Source organism: Astatotilapia calliptera, chromosome 12 (assembly GCF_964374335.1).
Source record: "Astatotilapia calliptera chromosome 12, fAstCal68.1, whole genome shotgun sequence".
NCBI lineage: Eukaryota > Metazoa > Chordata > Actinopteri > Cichliformes > Cichlidae > Astatotilapia > Astatotilapia calliptera.
Genome location: NC_137433.1, coordinates 19,798,758 through 19,814,288, shown reverse-complemented (window position 1 = coordinate 19,814,288; position 15,531 = coordinate 19,798,758). Strand labels below are relative to the sequence as shown.

General features: G+C 38.7%; 2 protein-coding genes across 4 annotated transcripts; one reads left to right on the top strand and one right to left on the bottom strand.

The window, feature by feature from the left end:
- Positions 1 to 2,281: 2,281 nt before the first annotated feature.
- LOC145432369 (uncharacterized) lies at positions 2,282 to 7,721 on the top strand. Its single transcript, XM_080309161.1, has 3 exons — positions 2,282 to 4,076; positions 6,791 to 6,828; positions 6,935 to 7,721. Exons 1-3 carry the CDS (start codon positions 4,041 to 4,043, stop codon positions 7,311 to 7,313), a joined length of 453 nt encoding a protein of 150 aa, XP_080165287.1. The 5' UTR covers positions 2,282 to 4,040; the 3' UTR covers positions 7,314 to 7,721.
- Positions 7,722 to 9,814: 2,093 nt separating this feature from the next.
- LOC145432368 (cobalamin binding intrinsic factor-like) lies at positions 9,815 to 15,236 on the bottom strand. 3 transcript variants are annotated; one of them, XR_013912648.1, is made up of 5 exons: positions 13,960 to 15,236; positions 11,755 to 11,826; positions 11,541 to 11,594; positions 10,764 to 10,879; positions 9,815 to 10,650 (listed from the first exon to the last, which is right to left on the bottom strand). XR_013912648.1 is itself a non-coding variant. In XM_080309160.1 (5 exons), exons 2-5 carry the CDS (start codon positions 11,819 to 11,821, stop codon positions 10,589 to 10,591), a joined length of 375 nt encoding a protein of 124 aa, XP_080165286.1. In that variant the 5' UTR covers positions 11,822 to 11,826; positions 13,960 to 15,236; the 3' UTR covers positions 9,815 to 10,588. The 3 variants fall into 3 exon arrangements, 2 of the variants coding, with proteins under 2 accessions (XP_080165286.1, XP_080165285.1); XM_080309160.1 differs by having other exon boundaries at positions 11,541 to 11,670; XM_080309159.1 differs by lacking the exon at positions 13,960 to 15,236 and having other exon boundaries at positions 11,541 to 11,670; positions 11,755 to 12,322.
- Positions 15,237 to 15,531: the final 295 nt, after the last annotated feature.

Sequence of the window (15,531 nt, the reverse complement as noted above, 5' to 3'; positions counted from 1 at the left end):
TTTTGCTTTCTCTGTGCACAAGGTAGGCTATGTCAGTTTGAGCTCATACTTCTGTCATAGATCCATAAGCATAGAGGGATCCAAACTTCAAGTACTGGTGTACTTGAAACACATCAAAACAAACACAAGTGTTTATTTCCAAGTATAGGATTATTTGCAATCGCCATAATGACTATATGGGTTACTTGGACTGCAGTGAACATGCTTCCTCTGCCCCCAGCATCTGGTCATCTAGCAATTCTGTAAAGTAACAATTTCAGTATTTTTACATCAATGGTATTGGTGTGTTTCTCATTGGCATATGGCAGTGCTACAAATCTTTGTGCGAAGTGACTGTGCTAACCGATTCTCATTTCAAGATGTCCTTATGGTACTTGCTACAGTGTAGCGGCTCGAGTTAGGCTGGACCCGTTGGCCAGCTACCCTCAGGGTCATTCCACGGTTGATTACATGGTCCACTATTGTAGCTCTGATGTCATCAGCAATTCTATTTCTTACTCTTCCTACCCTTCCTCTCCCCCCTCCTCATCTTCCTCTCCCCCCTCCTCGTCTTCCTCTTGCTCCTCCTTGTCCTTGTCGTCCTCTTCATCCTACTTCTTCACCTCCACGTCCTCTTCCTCGGCCTCCTCTACTTCTCACTCTTTCTGCTCCCTCCATTGTACTCCGCACACACAGCTTACCTGTATTATAGTGCTTAGGCTGATTGCAAAGTGAACGAATTATCTAAAAAAGTTTTCACATGTGAAAGTGTGCCAGACAGTTGGCAAGTTAGTGTTAATGATAGCCATACATGTGTATACTTTTGCTAGGAGTGTGTTGGAAATTTGGTAATTGAGTGTTGTGCAGTGAATTGTGCCTACAGTTTTGCAAAGTGTGTGTTACAAAATTGCAAACTGAGTGCAAAGCAGTTTTTGTGCTTTTAGTTTTGCAAACTCAGTGAGTGGTTTTGCTATAAGTCTGAATAGTTTTAGAGATTGTGCTACAGGAATCACAGTTAGGGTTTAAGCATTCAGAAAAAACTGTAATACTTAGTTTGCTCTTATTACTATTTCTGGGTCACAAAATGAACTTAACATATTTTCAGGTGAATGTAGCTGTGTAAACCTCAAATATCTGCTCAGTTTATCAAGACATCACATATTTGCAAAAGTGCCCGACGTTTTCGGAGACGTCTGTTACCCAGCAGCTCGATAGCTAATCGGGGGCAAGGCTCACTAGAACCCGTGAGAACACCGGACTGCCGGCAAATCCGTCTTTCGCTACTCAGGTTAAACATGATATATAAGTCACTTAGATAACTTAAAAATGTTGTTTGTCTTTTTTCATTGTTTTATTTGTTCCTGAGTAAATCAGTTTGGCTGAGATTAAAGTTATAGTTTTTACACAGCTGAATAAATGTCAAACAGAACTGATTAAACAGAAGTGTGAGATGCTCGAGAATTTACTCCTGTTATATTTTAGATAGCAAGGAGCAGACGGCTGAGTTTAACTCCACCGAGACAATCTGCAAATGTAATTAAAAGTTTAATAAACTATCATCTTGTCTTTATTTTCAGTTAGCACCTACCTTAAACACTTCAAGCTGTAAGCTAATGATAGTTATATAAGAGCAGATGCATGCTGGCGCAATAAGCTGTAGTTTTACGTCCAATGGATGATGATCTGATTAGTCAACTAATCGCAAAAATAATTGGTGACTAGTCAACTATCAAAATAATTGTTCGTGGCAGCCCTAAAGTGTATACTTGACTCATACAGATCACACTAGTTGGAACATTGCATAACATATTTTCCCCATTACCTACATTGTGTGGGTTTAACTCCTTTTTCGGTTTCTTCCCCAAACAGTTGTGGCAGATAAATTATTCTGTTTTTTCATTCTCAGTACTCAAGTACGCATTCTTGGTGATCCTTGCTTTTGCAAGTTCACACAGGAGTCTGGACTTCTGGAGATCACAGCACCATCATTTTACAATTGAAATGGCACTTGACGACGTCAGCCCCAGAGTTTTTACTACCACCCCCTCTTTAATTTGACTGTGATTAATATTTGCAATGGAAATTACACATGATCTAAAATTACACGTTATGTAATAAGCTGATTTTTTTTTAAAGATAAAGGATAATTTTTAAACAAGTATTTTAAGCACTTTGACAAAATTTACTTTTACATACGTTCTGTTTCATTGTGTCTAATAAGCTTCACACAGTTAACTGCAGTCACTACATGACTGAAACACAAACTTTATCTCCTAAAAGACTATGGATGCTGTTGTGTTCTGTTTTTGAGAGTGAAGATTAATATGTTCAAGTTATACGTTTTCAAAATTTATTATCAAACAGAATTTCAAATTAGTTTTACGTTGCACCACGGACCTCGGCCTCTCCACATGGCTCCGAGAGATAAAGGCTGCCGCACCCAAGCAGTAAACACTTTTATCGCGTGTGGTTAAACAGAATGCTAACATGATTGGTCAAAAAGTAGCAGACACTCAAAAGTTACAAAAGACAGCTGGTGTTTGGAAGAGAACAAATATTCAAAACATAATTTGATCATTTCAGTATCTCCATGTACCAACATGCTGTTTCTGCTCCCAGTGAAAAACTTCCTCCTGGATTAAAATGTTTTTAATGTTGGATTTAATTCAGAGTAAGCTGTTAAAATGAGAACAACACATTTTTACATCAGACAATAAGGACGCGCCCGCGGCGGGTTGGAAAACAGTGTGCAGGGAGTCAGGCGTTCTCACCAGCTATAGTGAGCCTTGAACTATCAAGCTTGTGGGGTAACAGACATCTCCGAAAATATCAGATTATCTTAGCGAATAGTAATATATTGATAACTTGAGCAGATGTTTGAAGTTTACAAATCTACATTCTTGCCTGAAAATATTGTAAAAGTTTATTTTGTGTCACAGAAACAGTAAAATTTTAAACTTTGAGAAATGGCCTCATTATTTCCTCCTGACCTACATTGTGTGGGTTCAGTTGTTTTTCAGGTTTGGTTATTTTAGTGTGACCCCAGACCCATCGACTAACAATGGAGGAGGTGGGGTTTGTGACCTGTACTGCAGCCAGACACCAGGGGGCGGTAGAGAAATTTTGGCTTAATTTTTGGGGAGCTATTACCGTATTTTCACAACCATAAGGCGCACTTAAAAGTCTTAGATTTTCTTCAAAAAGTACGGCGCGCCCTATAGCGCAGTGCGCCCTGTGTGTTGTAAGGAGGACGTAGTAGAGAACACCATGAGAACGCTAAAGGGTGAAGTGTGTGCGTTGACTTTATCGCACATACCTGTATAAAAGAACAGGTATGTGCGTTATGCAGGACATCGTTGTTTTAACAACCCTGAAAGTGGCAAAGAGACACGCTTACGAAGCACAGTTTAAACTGAAGGCCATCAGCTACGCGGAGGAACATGGAAATCGAGCAGCGGCGAGAGAATTTAAGATTAACGAATCGATGGTTCGCAAATGGAGGAAGCTAGAAAACAAGCTCCGGCAGGTCAAGAAAACGCAGTTGAGTTTCCGCGGACATAAGGCGAGGTGGCCCGAGTTGGAGGAAAGACTCGAGCGGTGGATCATCGAGCAAAGAACGAGCGGGAGAAGCGTTTCGACGGTCACCATTCGGCTAAAAGCAGTTTCACTTTCACTTTTTATGAAACGGTGCCATTTTTCCATCCGGACCAGGACTACGGTAGCGCAGCAACTTCCAGCGGATTATAAGGAAAAGCTGGCCATCTTCCGCTCCTACTGCAGCAAACACATCGGCGACAAACACATCCAGCGATGGATGACGGATGGAGACCACAGTTTCACCAAGAGTGGAAGGCAGCGCCCGGCGAGTTACGCCACAATTTGCCAATGGATTGTAGATGCTTGGGCTAACATGTCTGCTGGCACTGTTGTTCGAGCTTTCGCAAAAGCCGGCATCATTTCCGAGGAGCCGCACGGCACGGAAAGTGACTCTGACAGTGAAGAAAGTGAACTTGGCATGTTTGATGGAGATTTAGCGCAGCTGTTCAATTCAGACCCAGAGGATGAGGACTTCGATGGGTTTGATTGATGATAAAAATGTGAGTACCAAACTTTGTTTTGCTCCTGCTTTATTTTTAAATACGCACACTTGTATGCTTGTGTGTTGTTGATGATGACGATTACTGGTAATAAAAATGTGAGTAAGGTACCGAACTCAGGTTTGCTCCCGCTTTATTTTTAAATACGCATACGGTACTTGTATGCGCCCTATGATCCAGTGCGCCTTATGTGTGTGTTAAATACAGTAATGGCACACATAACTGAGACTGCGCCTTTTAGCACAGTGCGTCTTATGGTCGTGAAAATACGGTACCTGTGAAAGTTCTCAGACATGGGATTGTACAAGGGGCATACAGGGGCAGTGTTATTTGGAATGAATGCGCAACAAGTTCCCTCAAAAATTGAATACACTCCCTCTCTTTTTGTCAATAGCATCTCCAAAGCCATTCTGTTTTGCTATGTCATGAGACCAGTGTAGGGACTAACGCGTTATTAAGTAACGCGTTACAGTAACTACATTATTATTGTGGTAACGAGCACGGTAACTAGTTATTATGCCAAAATCAGGAACGCATTAATCGTTACTGGGATTTAGATAGGGTCATTATTTGTTACTTCTTGCGGTGGCTATCGCGGAGCTTCCACAGATTCAGTAACATTAGCAAGTGGTGGAGACCAGCAGGTGGATGAGAGAAAGGGGAGGCAAGACGAGAGACCCGAGGCGGGGCCGGGTGTTCTGGGAATCCATCCTACCTCAAAAAACATCCTACCCAATGTTTCTGCACACACGCGGCGCATGCGCACAACACCAAAGCCGAATTAACTTCTTTTTCTCTGACCCATCCGCTCCGAGTGTCAGGTGAACTGAACTTCAGGTTAGGAAGTTATGACCTGCAGTCTATCTGGGTCAGATATAAACCAAGTTTAGGTGGAGTTTATTTTCGTTATGCTGGCTTTTTCATACTGGGTACTAGCTAGCATGACGGAGTTTCTATACAGCTGGGTGGATGCTATGATGTTACTGATGCTGAACTTTATTTTATTCATAAGGTTAGTTAGTTAGTTGCCAACTGTCCTCTAAAAAACGGAATCGTCCCGCATTTAGAGAAAATATTACGCATTTCATATTAAGGTGAAAAGGAATGTCAGGAAGCTCCCCTGGCTTCTGCTCTGCAGCTGCTGAGTGAGCCCTCATCTGGGACTCTCCTCAGCTCTTTCTGGGATAGTGGCGCGGCTGCCCCTCTGTTGGGCTTCATTGGTCTCTTGTGTTCTGAGGGGCCTCTGGATGTCTGGAGTTTTGATCTCCTCCATACCTGCTTCAAGCCCTGGAGGACGGGGCAGTGGCCCCCCCACACCCTCTAGCAGATCATTACATGAAGGAACCTTTTAAATACAAGCGCGCTCATGCTCACAGGTGTACACACAGGTGCTCACACACACAAATTACACCCTTTTTGGCCCCTCCCTCTCCTGTTTCTACTTCAGTCATGAAACTGATCAATGATCAGCTGATTGTCTCTCTTGTTTGTTTATCGCCCACTTTGCGCCAGAAAGTAGAAACCAGCGGATGTCGCGTTAAACAACAGCAGCGCGTTTAAGCTTGATCAGCTGTTGTTAGAATTTATTTAATATTAGTTTCTAGTATCAGCTGATGTTTGCTGGAGCCACAGCTGTAAAGCTGCTGGTCATGATGTCGGTTTGGATACGTGGTGAGAGGGAAACAAGAAGATGAAACCAGGAGATGTCCTTACTGAATCATCAGAGCTGAACAGGTGATGGAGAAACAGGTTTACCTTTAGGTGACATGAATGAGTTGAAGGGAAGTTATGAACTGTTTCTGAGAGACAAATAACACCAGGATCCTTTTCTATGTAGCTGACAGCTGGTAACGTTGCAGGGGCGGGTCTAGCAAAGTTTTGCCAGGGGGCCAGGTAGGGCATTAACAATGAGAGGGGGGCACAAAGAAATCCTTTCTTATTTGCATTTAAAATGTCTAGCTTTTAAAAAATAATTATCTGAATCTTTCAACAAACGATTGATAGATTGATGCATATATACCATCAGACAGTGTACATCACTGTCACAACAGCGTTTGTTTTCATTCAAAGGCTTTATGATTTTTCCTATAATGGTGGGCCAGGCTCTAGTCAAAATGCCTGGGCCGATTTTTTTGTCCCAGTCCAGCCCTGTATGTAGCTCATCTGCAGTCTGGTGTTGCCTACATCTTCCTATTCAGAAGGCAGAATTTCTGAGTACAATCAAAGGACCACGGCTGCAGTTTTCATGTTGGATGTAAAAAGCGCACGTGACGCTGTGACGTAGGCTAGAATCATGGCGGCGGTCAACGACGGTCCAGGCGTGGGATTTCTCTCGTGGAAATATGCACATTATTTTTTCCTTTCTATTGGTAGGTGGCACAGTGCACTTGTGGCAAGTAAACAAGCTAGAAGACTAGCAATCTTGCTGGGTATCCAGTTACGGAAGCAACACATTAACAGGAGAATTCTGAGTAAAAACCAAAGTTACTTTCCCTAGTAACTAGTTACTTTGAAAGTAACGAGTAACTTGAAGTAACTGAGTTACTTTTGATAGAAGTAACTAGTAATGTAACTAAGTTACTAATTTAAAGTAACTTACCCAACACTGCATGAAACTAGTTGTATTCATTTGCTCTCATACAGCTCAAAGTCTAGTGAAATTAGCAAATCCTTAATGTAATTTATCCACTTTTTGTTGGTTTCTACTCCATCAGAGCCGGCAAAAGCTGACGACTGTCCTTAGGCCATTCAGGTAAATAAAACAATTTTTAACTTATTGTTACTGTTTCTTCTAAAAGCTCTATAGTTGACAGTTATTGTGTAGATTAATAATTCTTTTCTTTAACTGTCTATTACAGGTTTGTGACTGAGCTTCTTGGAGGTGAGACATATGTCTCATGTTCAGTGGTTTTACCTGCTTACTGCCACCTGCATCACACCATGGAGGTCTCCAATGATGACCCAGACTACATGGTGAAATTTAAGACTGCCTTTACAAAGAACCTATTCCAACATGTAGCTACACTCAGCCATCAGTGGCTCAAGGGGGAGAGGGAGAAGAGGTTTGGACCAGCCTTGACGTTACTGCAGGAACAGTGTAAAGATGCCACCACAAAGGAGCCAGCAAAGACAAAGAGCCTCCTCCTCTCTTCATTGTCTCCAGACTCTGATTCAGATGATTCAGATGAGGAAGCCCTGTGTAACAGGGCCCTGAGCAGAATCCACCATCAGCGATAAAGACTGCCCACTGCAGTCTAATACAATTATCTAATACAGTCTAACACAATTATCATTGTTGTTTGTTGAATCCTAATGGCAACTGTAGTGTGTAATCAGGTATAAACACTTTATTTACAAGACAAAACATCTGTTACAGGTCATAACAGAGTTTAAATGTGAAGCTGGTCAAATAACCTTTCATGTTTCTGCCTTAGTTTTTTAAGAAGAAAAACTGCAATTTATGTTGAAAATGTTATTATTATTATAAGAGACACTACCATTTTTAAAATGTACTTAAATTAGCATTTTATTTTTTTAAATTGAGTCCCACCCCTACTAATTAATTAATGAAAAGTGTTATTAATTAAACAAAATTTAAAATAAACACATTATTAAATGATTTAAATAAAACAAATATGCATCTAATTAATTATTGAACTATTTATTTAATTAATTAATTACAATTTTAATTAAGCAGTGAAACATTTAAATTATTTAATAACATATATAATTAATTAATTTTGTCCCTCATGGCCTTCCATAAAAGACAAGCCCCAGCTAGACTAATTTAAAATAACAAAGAACAAAATGTTTCTCACCACCTTCAGCTCAACCTCTTGAAGATGAAAGCCTGAAGTTCTCACAATTTTTTCCTGACCATCGAAATAAATCAGGATCTGTAATCTGATATGTAAACATATAAATGTCTGAGTATTGACTAGAATGTAACAAAACAAAACAAAAAACACCCACCAACGTCACACCACCCAAAGAAGTTCAATATTTGAGAACACTAATACAAAAATTCACATTGTAAAAAAACAACTAGTGACAGTTTCTGAATGGTATCTAAATATATTTCACAATAATGCAAAAGCATGTAGAATACATTAAATTTTTTGTCATAAAATAAAAATGCTATTCTTATTCACTTTTCAATTGTCTTGTTAATAGTAAACACATCAGAAACAAATATCAAACAGAAGAGATACAAACTAGAGGAATATATACAAAAGAAGAGAAAGGCACACAATGGAGAGCAAAGTGCTTGGAAGCAGTGGAAAAGGACTTGGTCTAATAATGAGTAAGCTGAAGAGGAAATGGGTTTGCGCTCATCTAGAAGATCTTCGTGGTTAGGGGAGTTGGCTGGCCCATCCTTAACACGGTTCTGTTTTTTCCATCCCATTGTAGAAAAGTGTTTGTTCATATGGGGCTGTTTGATTGTGGGGGTGATTTCTCAGATGCTGAGCAGTCCATGAATTAACCTGAGGTCAAAGACATTTGTGCAGCTGCTGATGATCTTTCCAAAGACGCCACTGCTACCTTTTTATAGGGACACTGTTAACCTGCCTCAAGAATATAGATAAAACACTTTGGCTAATAACAGTTCTCTCCTAAATGTAACAGTTCTTAGTAGCTTCTTAGCTTTGTTGTTAGTTGTCAGAATACTTTTACTGTAAACTAAATGTTAGTTTTGCAGTTTGACCCAGGGATGTAAAACTCAATTTACATCATGAGCCACTTACAAGCTACTTTGATCCTAAGTGGGCCAGCCAGTGAATTTACATGATAAATGTGTAAAATTACACAAAAAGTAATTCATTATCCAGACTATCCCATATTTCTAAAGATCTAAAAGATACTTTCTCCTGTGAATTTATATAGTAGAGAAATTTCTGTCATTTAATTGTTTATCTATTAATTACTTTGCTGTAGTATAAATGAGGCGGGCTCTTTATTAATAGGAAAAGCTTTAAACTTATGAAAATACAGTTAGAAGTTCAAAATCTATGCACTCCTTCACATTTTCCTGAGCCATCCAGAGGGTCGGAATGGAGTCTTTGACGGGCCGTGTTAAATCTCCCAATTCTTTTATCTTTGGGCTGAAGGAAGAACAGCACTCGGTGTATAAATGCTCAATCAACAATCTCTTCATTCCATACGATTCTCATTATTCCATACAACACTTTGAGCATAAACATCCGGATGGGAGATGTGGACAGGAGGGTGTCCGCCAGATCTGGAAGTGTATGACTGTTTCTCACATTCTTATAGCTTCAGCCCCCCTCCAAAGTCATAAAACATAAACATCCACATTCTTTCTCTCTTACGGCGCCTAAGTGACGGCTTTGGCTTCCTGTTTTATCTCTGCCTGATGAGATGGGGCAGAAAACCTCTACAGTATGTTCTGTTCTCTTTGTAATCAGAAAAGGAAGGCCATGATTCTACACAAGCAGCATTTCTTATAACTCAGCAGTATAATGCATCATAAAACAGTGTAATGATTTCATAATTTTTAATCCAAGGCATAATGTGGCCTATAGCCGTATAATGATTCAACAATTATTTGATTAGAAGGATAAGGTGGCATAAGATAGTATGATAATCTCACAGCCGTTTCTGGCCTCTGGCCTGATTTTTGACACCCCTGGTCTAGAGCTGTCATTGTTTTAGGATACATAATGATGGACATGCTAACAACACTTTAAATAAGCCTGTCTAAAAATAAAACAAACCAAGGCTAGAAACATTTTACTTGGACTACAAGTTACATGCTTTATTTAATGCCTGAGGAAGATAACACTAATAATCAGTAACATTTTATTCAACAATAAAAATGCACTCATACAAAAATTATTCAGCAATGAATTTGATCTTATTTTGCCACTCTAATAAACCCCCAAAAGCTCAAAAATAGGGGAGGTCAGCAGCCCAGTCAATCTCAGAAGCCTTTTGACTCGCAAGCTGTTGATAACTTGATTTGCAGGATAAAGAAGCTATTTTGACATGGAGTCAGCAGCTGACCCCCCCTGCTGTTTTTGCTGGCCAGCAGTCTCTGGGCAGTCTACTGTATAACCACACCATCCTTTTACAGTAAAACTGAGACCACTTGTAAGCATCAAATATGGAATTTGAATGTAAAATTATGATACATGGGGGCAAGTTGAGAAACTACTAATTGCTCTCAAACACAATAAAAGTTGCCATAAAGGCAGTAAATTAAAAAACAGTTCAAGTTGTTGTATATGTTTTACTGACTGCTCTTGTGACTAATGGAGTTTTCTATTACTCCAGATTACTACACTGTGGCAGAATTGTAGATTAACGCTGTAATCTTAATTCATAAAGTCTGACAGAAACCCAGTAAAAGAATCTAAGCCAGTGATAGGCTACTGATTTATGATTAGAAGACTCCCAAGCAAAAAAATGACACAAGTCAATTATTCACCTCAACTTGCCAAAGATCAAAGTGTATTGGTTGACCATGAGTCATAATAAGACTTTAGATGGTCTTAAATTTTCGTGTATTTCAGGGTGACGACTTCATTTGCAGTTGGAAGGTAGCATCCCATACCTGTAAAAAAATGTAAAAGTTCAGAGAATATTATATAATACGACAAGTTAGATTGTGTGCATCAAATGTCTGACCTCAGCTTATCTTACACATTGTGAGATTGGTTCACTCACCAACATTGAGTGGGGTTGTACCACTCAGCAGTTGCCAGTAGTGTGATGAATTTCCTGCCAAACCATTTACACTCTGAAGGAATGGTCCATAGTCATCATGTGGTATGTACTGAAAGCTGGAAACATAGGGAATGACTTTTTAAAGAGTGAAGTGGACAGTTTTTAATATAACTATGAAATCCTTCTTAACAATGCAAATAGTTTCACTCTCTATGTTTTTACACAGAACTCTGCATTCAGTTATTAGTTATTATTAATCTCTGGCTGTTTTGCGTCTTTTGTCCTGTCTCCCTCCTGTGTGAGGCCATGTGATTGTTGGGACTTTCTGTATGTTATTGCAGGGTCTTTATCTTACAAAATAAAGTACCTTGAGCAAATGTTGTGGTGATTTGGTGCTATATAAATAAAATTCAACTGAAAAGAAGAGTTATAGAAGGTCCTCTATTGTAACTGCACAAAAGAGCACAGACACTTTCAAAAACTCATGAGGATTTATGAAACATTAATGAAAGGAAGGCATTTCTTAAAGCTAAAGATGTTATGTGGTTTTTGACTGTACTGTACATATACAGGTTTCTGTGGTCTACTGTAAGAAAAAAAGTATGAAGATTTGTTTTATTTTAAGATGTCAACAAACATTACAGGGCACAATTAGTCATCTGGAATTAAAAATTCACACCCAGATATACGGGGTCTCAATTTTAATTAAAAGTTAAGAGAACAAAACAAAAGGTATGGCTTCTTCTAGTAAGGAAACAGTTGATATCATGGTCTTACTTGAAGCCTTGGTTTGAGTATTTCAGTCTCGTCAGTCCACCGAAGAGGCTGCCTCTATAAGCAGTAGAAGTGTTGTAGGTCTTAATGTTAGTGGGTGGCACATTCACCTGCACTCTGAAGTTAGTGTTACCTTAAATAACAAAGGAGGGTGAAGTTAGTTTACCGAAGATGAGCAGAAAAACAATAAAGGTGATCTTTTTGCTTTATAGCTTACCCTGAGCTGATGTCCCACTAAAAAACAGCAGCAGCAGGGCTGCAGAGAGGAGAGCAGGCTTCTTCATTTCAACTGCAGGGCAAACATAAAATTTTGATATGCAAACATGAACACAAACATACGTTGTGGAAAGCAGTTCCTGAAGACTGAGTATCACCATCCCAAAATACAGCATTTATAATGGAACAAAACCTCTTCATGTTTTATTATTATTTTTATTTGGTACGTGAGTTTATCAAGTCATCTAAAAGTGAGGTGTGCAATATTAAGGAAGTTCAACAAAGTTAAGCTTTTCTTGCTTGATAAACCCTAAAGTCTAAGTTGGAGATAAAGAGTATCTCATTAGTGGTCATCAACTTTCCCTGTTAAGTCAGGCTTTCTGCTTCAGACTCTGAATGCCCAGGATTTCATGTGTCATGTTATCCCTGTGAGTGTAGCCTACTCTAATCAGAGACGTTAGCAGATGATAAAATGGTGACAAAAATCTGTAAAAAACATGAAAAATGTAACAGAACCGCACAGAGCAGTAAAATAAACATTTTAATTCAAGTAAACTATTTTAATTTTGACCGCTTTTGGTGCTGCCTTTTATTTATAATATAAAGACTGCATGTTAGAAATCTGAAACCTTAGACTGGATACCAGAGGTGTGGACTCGAGTCACATGACTTGGACTCGAGTCAGACTCGAGTCATTAATTTTATGACTTTAGACTTGACTTGAAAAAATGTTCTAAGACTTGTGACTTGACTTGGACTTTTACACCAATGACTTGGGACTTGAATTGGACTTGAACCGGTTTACTTGAAAAGACTTGATATTTTACCCCAAATATAAAATTTAACATGCATATTATATAGAGATTGAAAATGTGACGTCATTCACGGTAGAACCGCAAAGGATTCTGGGAACTCGTGGCAAGCGGTACTAGCGCACGCAGGCTTTCAATTAAAATCAGTCACACAGCGATAAAAAGAAACACAAAAATGTCAAGAAGCTGTTGTATTATTAACTGCAATAGCCGGTCGCATGACAGCCACGGGAAGCCGACGGGTAAAGAGATCGGTTGTTATCGGATTACGTCATTGAGGAGAAATTGTTCGAGCCATGTTTCCGAAGTAACAAAGACGCGACGGATGGCCTGGATTGCAGCCATTCAAAGATCAAATATAACGTCCCAGAACACTCCAGCTCACAGGTTAGTCTGCTCCAAGCATTTACACAAAGGTCAGTCTGCTGTTGTAGTTAATGCGTCATTTTCATAACATAATTGGTGATATAGGTTACAAGCAAGTCTGGCGCTGAACAGAAATTGTCGCGCTATGCTCCTTTATTTATTGTGCATAAATAGTGAATTGTCCTGACACAATATTGCGTTTCGCTTCTGTTATTATGGTACATTGACAAAAACATATACTTTTATTCACAGGATAAAACAGTTTTTTTGTATCACTAATTGCCCAGTACGATTACAGCATACAGTATTATTGTCACTGCTACATTTCTGTGACGCTACCAGAAATTATTTCCACTGCTAATTAATTACCATTGAGCTCAAAGGTCCTATTAATAAACGGTTAACGAATGTGTATTTATGATGACGATTTGTGAGACTGGTAAACTTATGATACCTACGATGGTCTTTCGTTCTACACGGTGCATTTCAAGGTCCTGTACCCATCCGTCGGTAAACTGTACCTGGGCTTGTTGCAGTGACCTGAAGTTACTAAACTTCATGAGTGTATGCACTCACTCCAAGAACCGTATAATTATAAATATGCATATAAATATGCTACGATGAGATAGCTGACTTCATCTAACTAGCAAATGTTTTCCAGGCTACGTTGGTGATGCAGTTTTTTTTTTAAATGATATTTTTTTTTAAAATATCATTTATTTATGTATGATATTTTTGTCATGCGATTTTAAAGCCGGTCCTACAACCGCATCCAAGAATAACATGCAGCTTATCTCAGAACTGTCGGTGAAAATTATTCTTGGAGCTAGGTTTAATTGAGCTGCATTTTAAAGAGGTGCAATTTCACAATTTGTGTATATTTTCTAAGTTCACTATTTTGTCATGTGTTGAGAAAAACACAGATTTAAAAATTACATGGTCTAATATTTACTTTCGCTTTAGTATGTTAGTAGATCAAAGGTAAACTGCTTTTATTTATTATCAATGATATTTAAAGATATTCTTACCTTTTTCAAGTTCTGTTTTCAATAAATGTGTAAGAATGCAGCCGTGGAGGTTGTAACTTTTCAGTTGAACAGTTCCTCCTCCTCAAGTTGAAGCTGAACTACAGATTAGGAACTTTTATACCTCTGCGCCACACATAGCATTATACAGAAACAACCAATGATGATACACAAAAATAACCAAGCCCTTTACTTGTGCAATCAAAAAAAAGAGAAGCTTATATCTGTGTTGACTAACCATGGATGTTTTCGAATGACAAAAGGTGACCATGTATATTAAATTGCATAGGAGGACTTTTAATTTGAATAACATTTGCTACATTTGGCATTTTTTCTGCATTTAATCGTTTAATTGCAGGTTTGAATTCGACCCGCGAATTTGACACCTAAGTGATTTGTCAGACTTCAGCCTTCTTCTTTACATAACTGAGCACTTTTATTGCTTGGTAGTTAAATCACTGTAATGAAAAAATCAAACAGTCTCAAATGCAATATGTAAGCTATGTTGAGAAATGGTAATACTATGATGTGGAGCTGTATCATTTCGAAAATGAATACCACGTTGTTGTTACCATTCATAGCATTCATGCTTCACAAAGGTAAGGTGTGCTGCTGACAGAAAGGACATTGTGTTGGTTTAACCTTATTTCTAGTTTGGTACCGAAATGTCTTAGAAGAATTTTTAGTGTATTTTTCCTTCCTTTTTGACTTTAACTTGAAATTGGCTCTCTCTACAGTACAGTATCATTTCCTGCTCCTGTACTGCGCCCGGCCTGCTTTATTCTTACTGACATGGCACAAATCAGTGATGCAGATTTAATGCACACTTTAACTGAAATATAGCAAAAGTTCAAAATGTTCTGATAATGCAGGGTTGATGTTTTTGACTTACAAATTTAGAAATTTGTTCTCTAAATAGCATCAAAAACATTAGCTCAGGTAGCCTACTATTAGCTAATTTTAGCTTTCTGAGTCACTACTCTGCTTGTGTATCGCGAGTTACCAGTAAAGGAGCTGATGTGCTTTATTATTTTACTTGTTAAAGATTTCTATTCCTATGCTGAGCTGCATTTCTTGTTCACAGAACAGCTCCAGGTTATAGCGAGTCAAAGGGTGTTACTTATCTGTTTTCAGTTGCAGTAGTAGTTTTCAGTGGTCTTAGCCACATAGTCTAGGCCATCTTTATGTAGAACAATAATTATTTTTTTCAGATCCTCACAGAATTATTTGCCATGAGGTGCCATGTTAAACTTCTAGTGACCAGCATGAGAGTGTGAGAGCAATAACACCAAGTTTAACAGTTTAACCTCCCCCCTATTACAGTTTTTTCTGATTGCTTAAGCACATTTTTTGTAACTATTGGCTAATTTTGCAAAACTCTTCACACAAATAAGAAAACCTGTCACCCAATCATCAAAACATTGTAGTTCTCTTGCAAAAGCAAACACAGCTAGATTAACTCTTCACACCTTTGTAAAAATGGTGTTTCCGTATCAAACAGTACACACAAGCCATCATCTACTAAGCACACAATGCGCCAACTGCACACTGATGGTATGAATACAAAACACATCT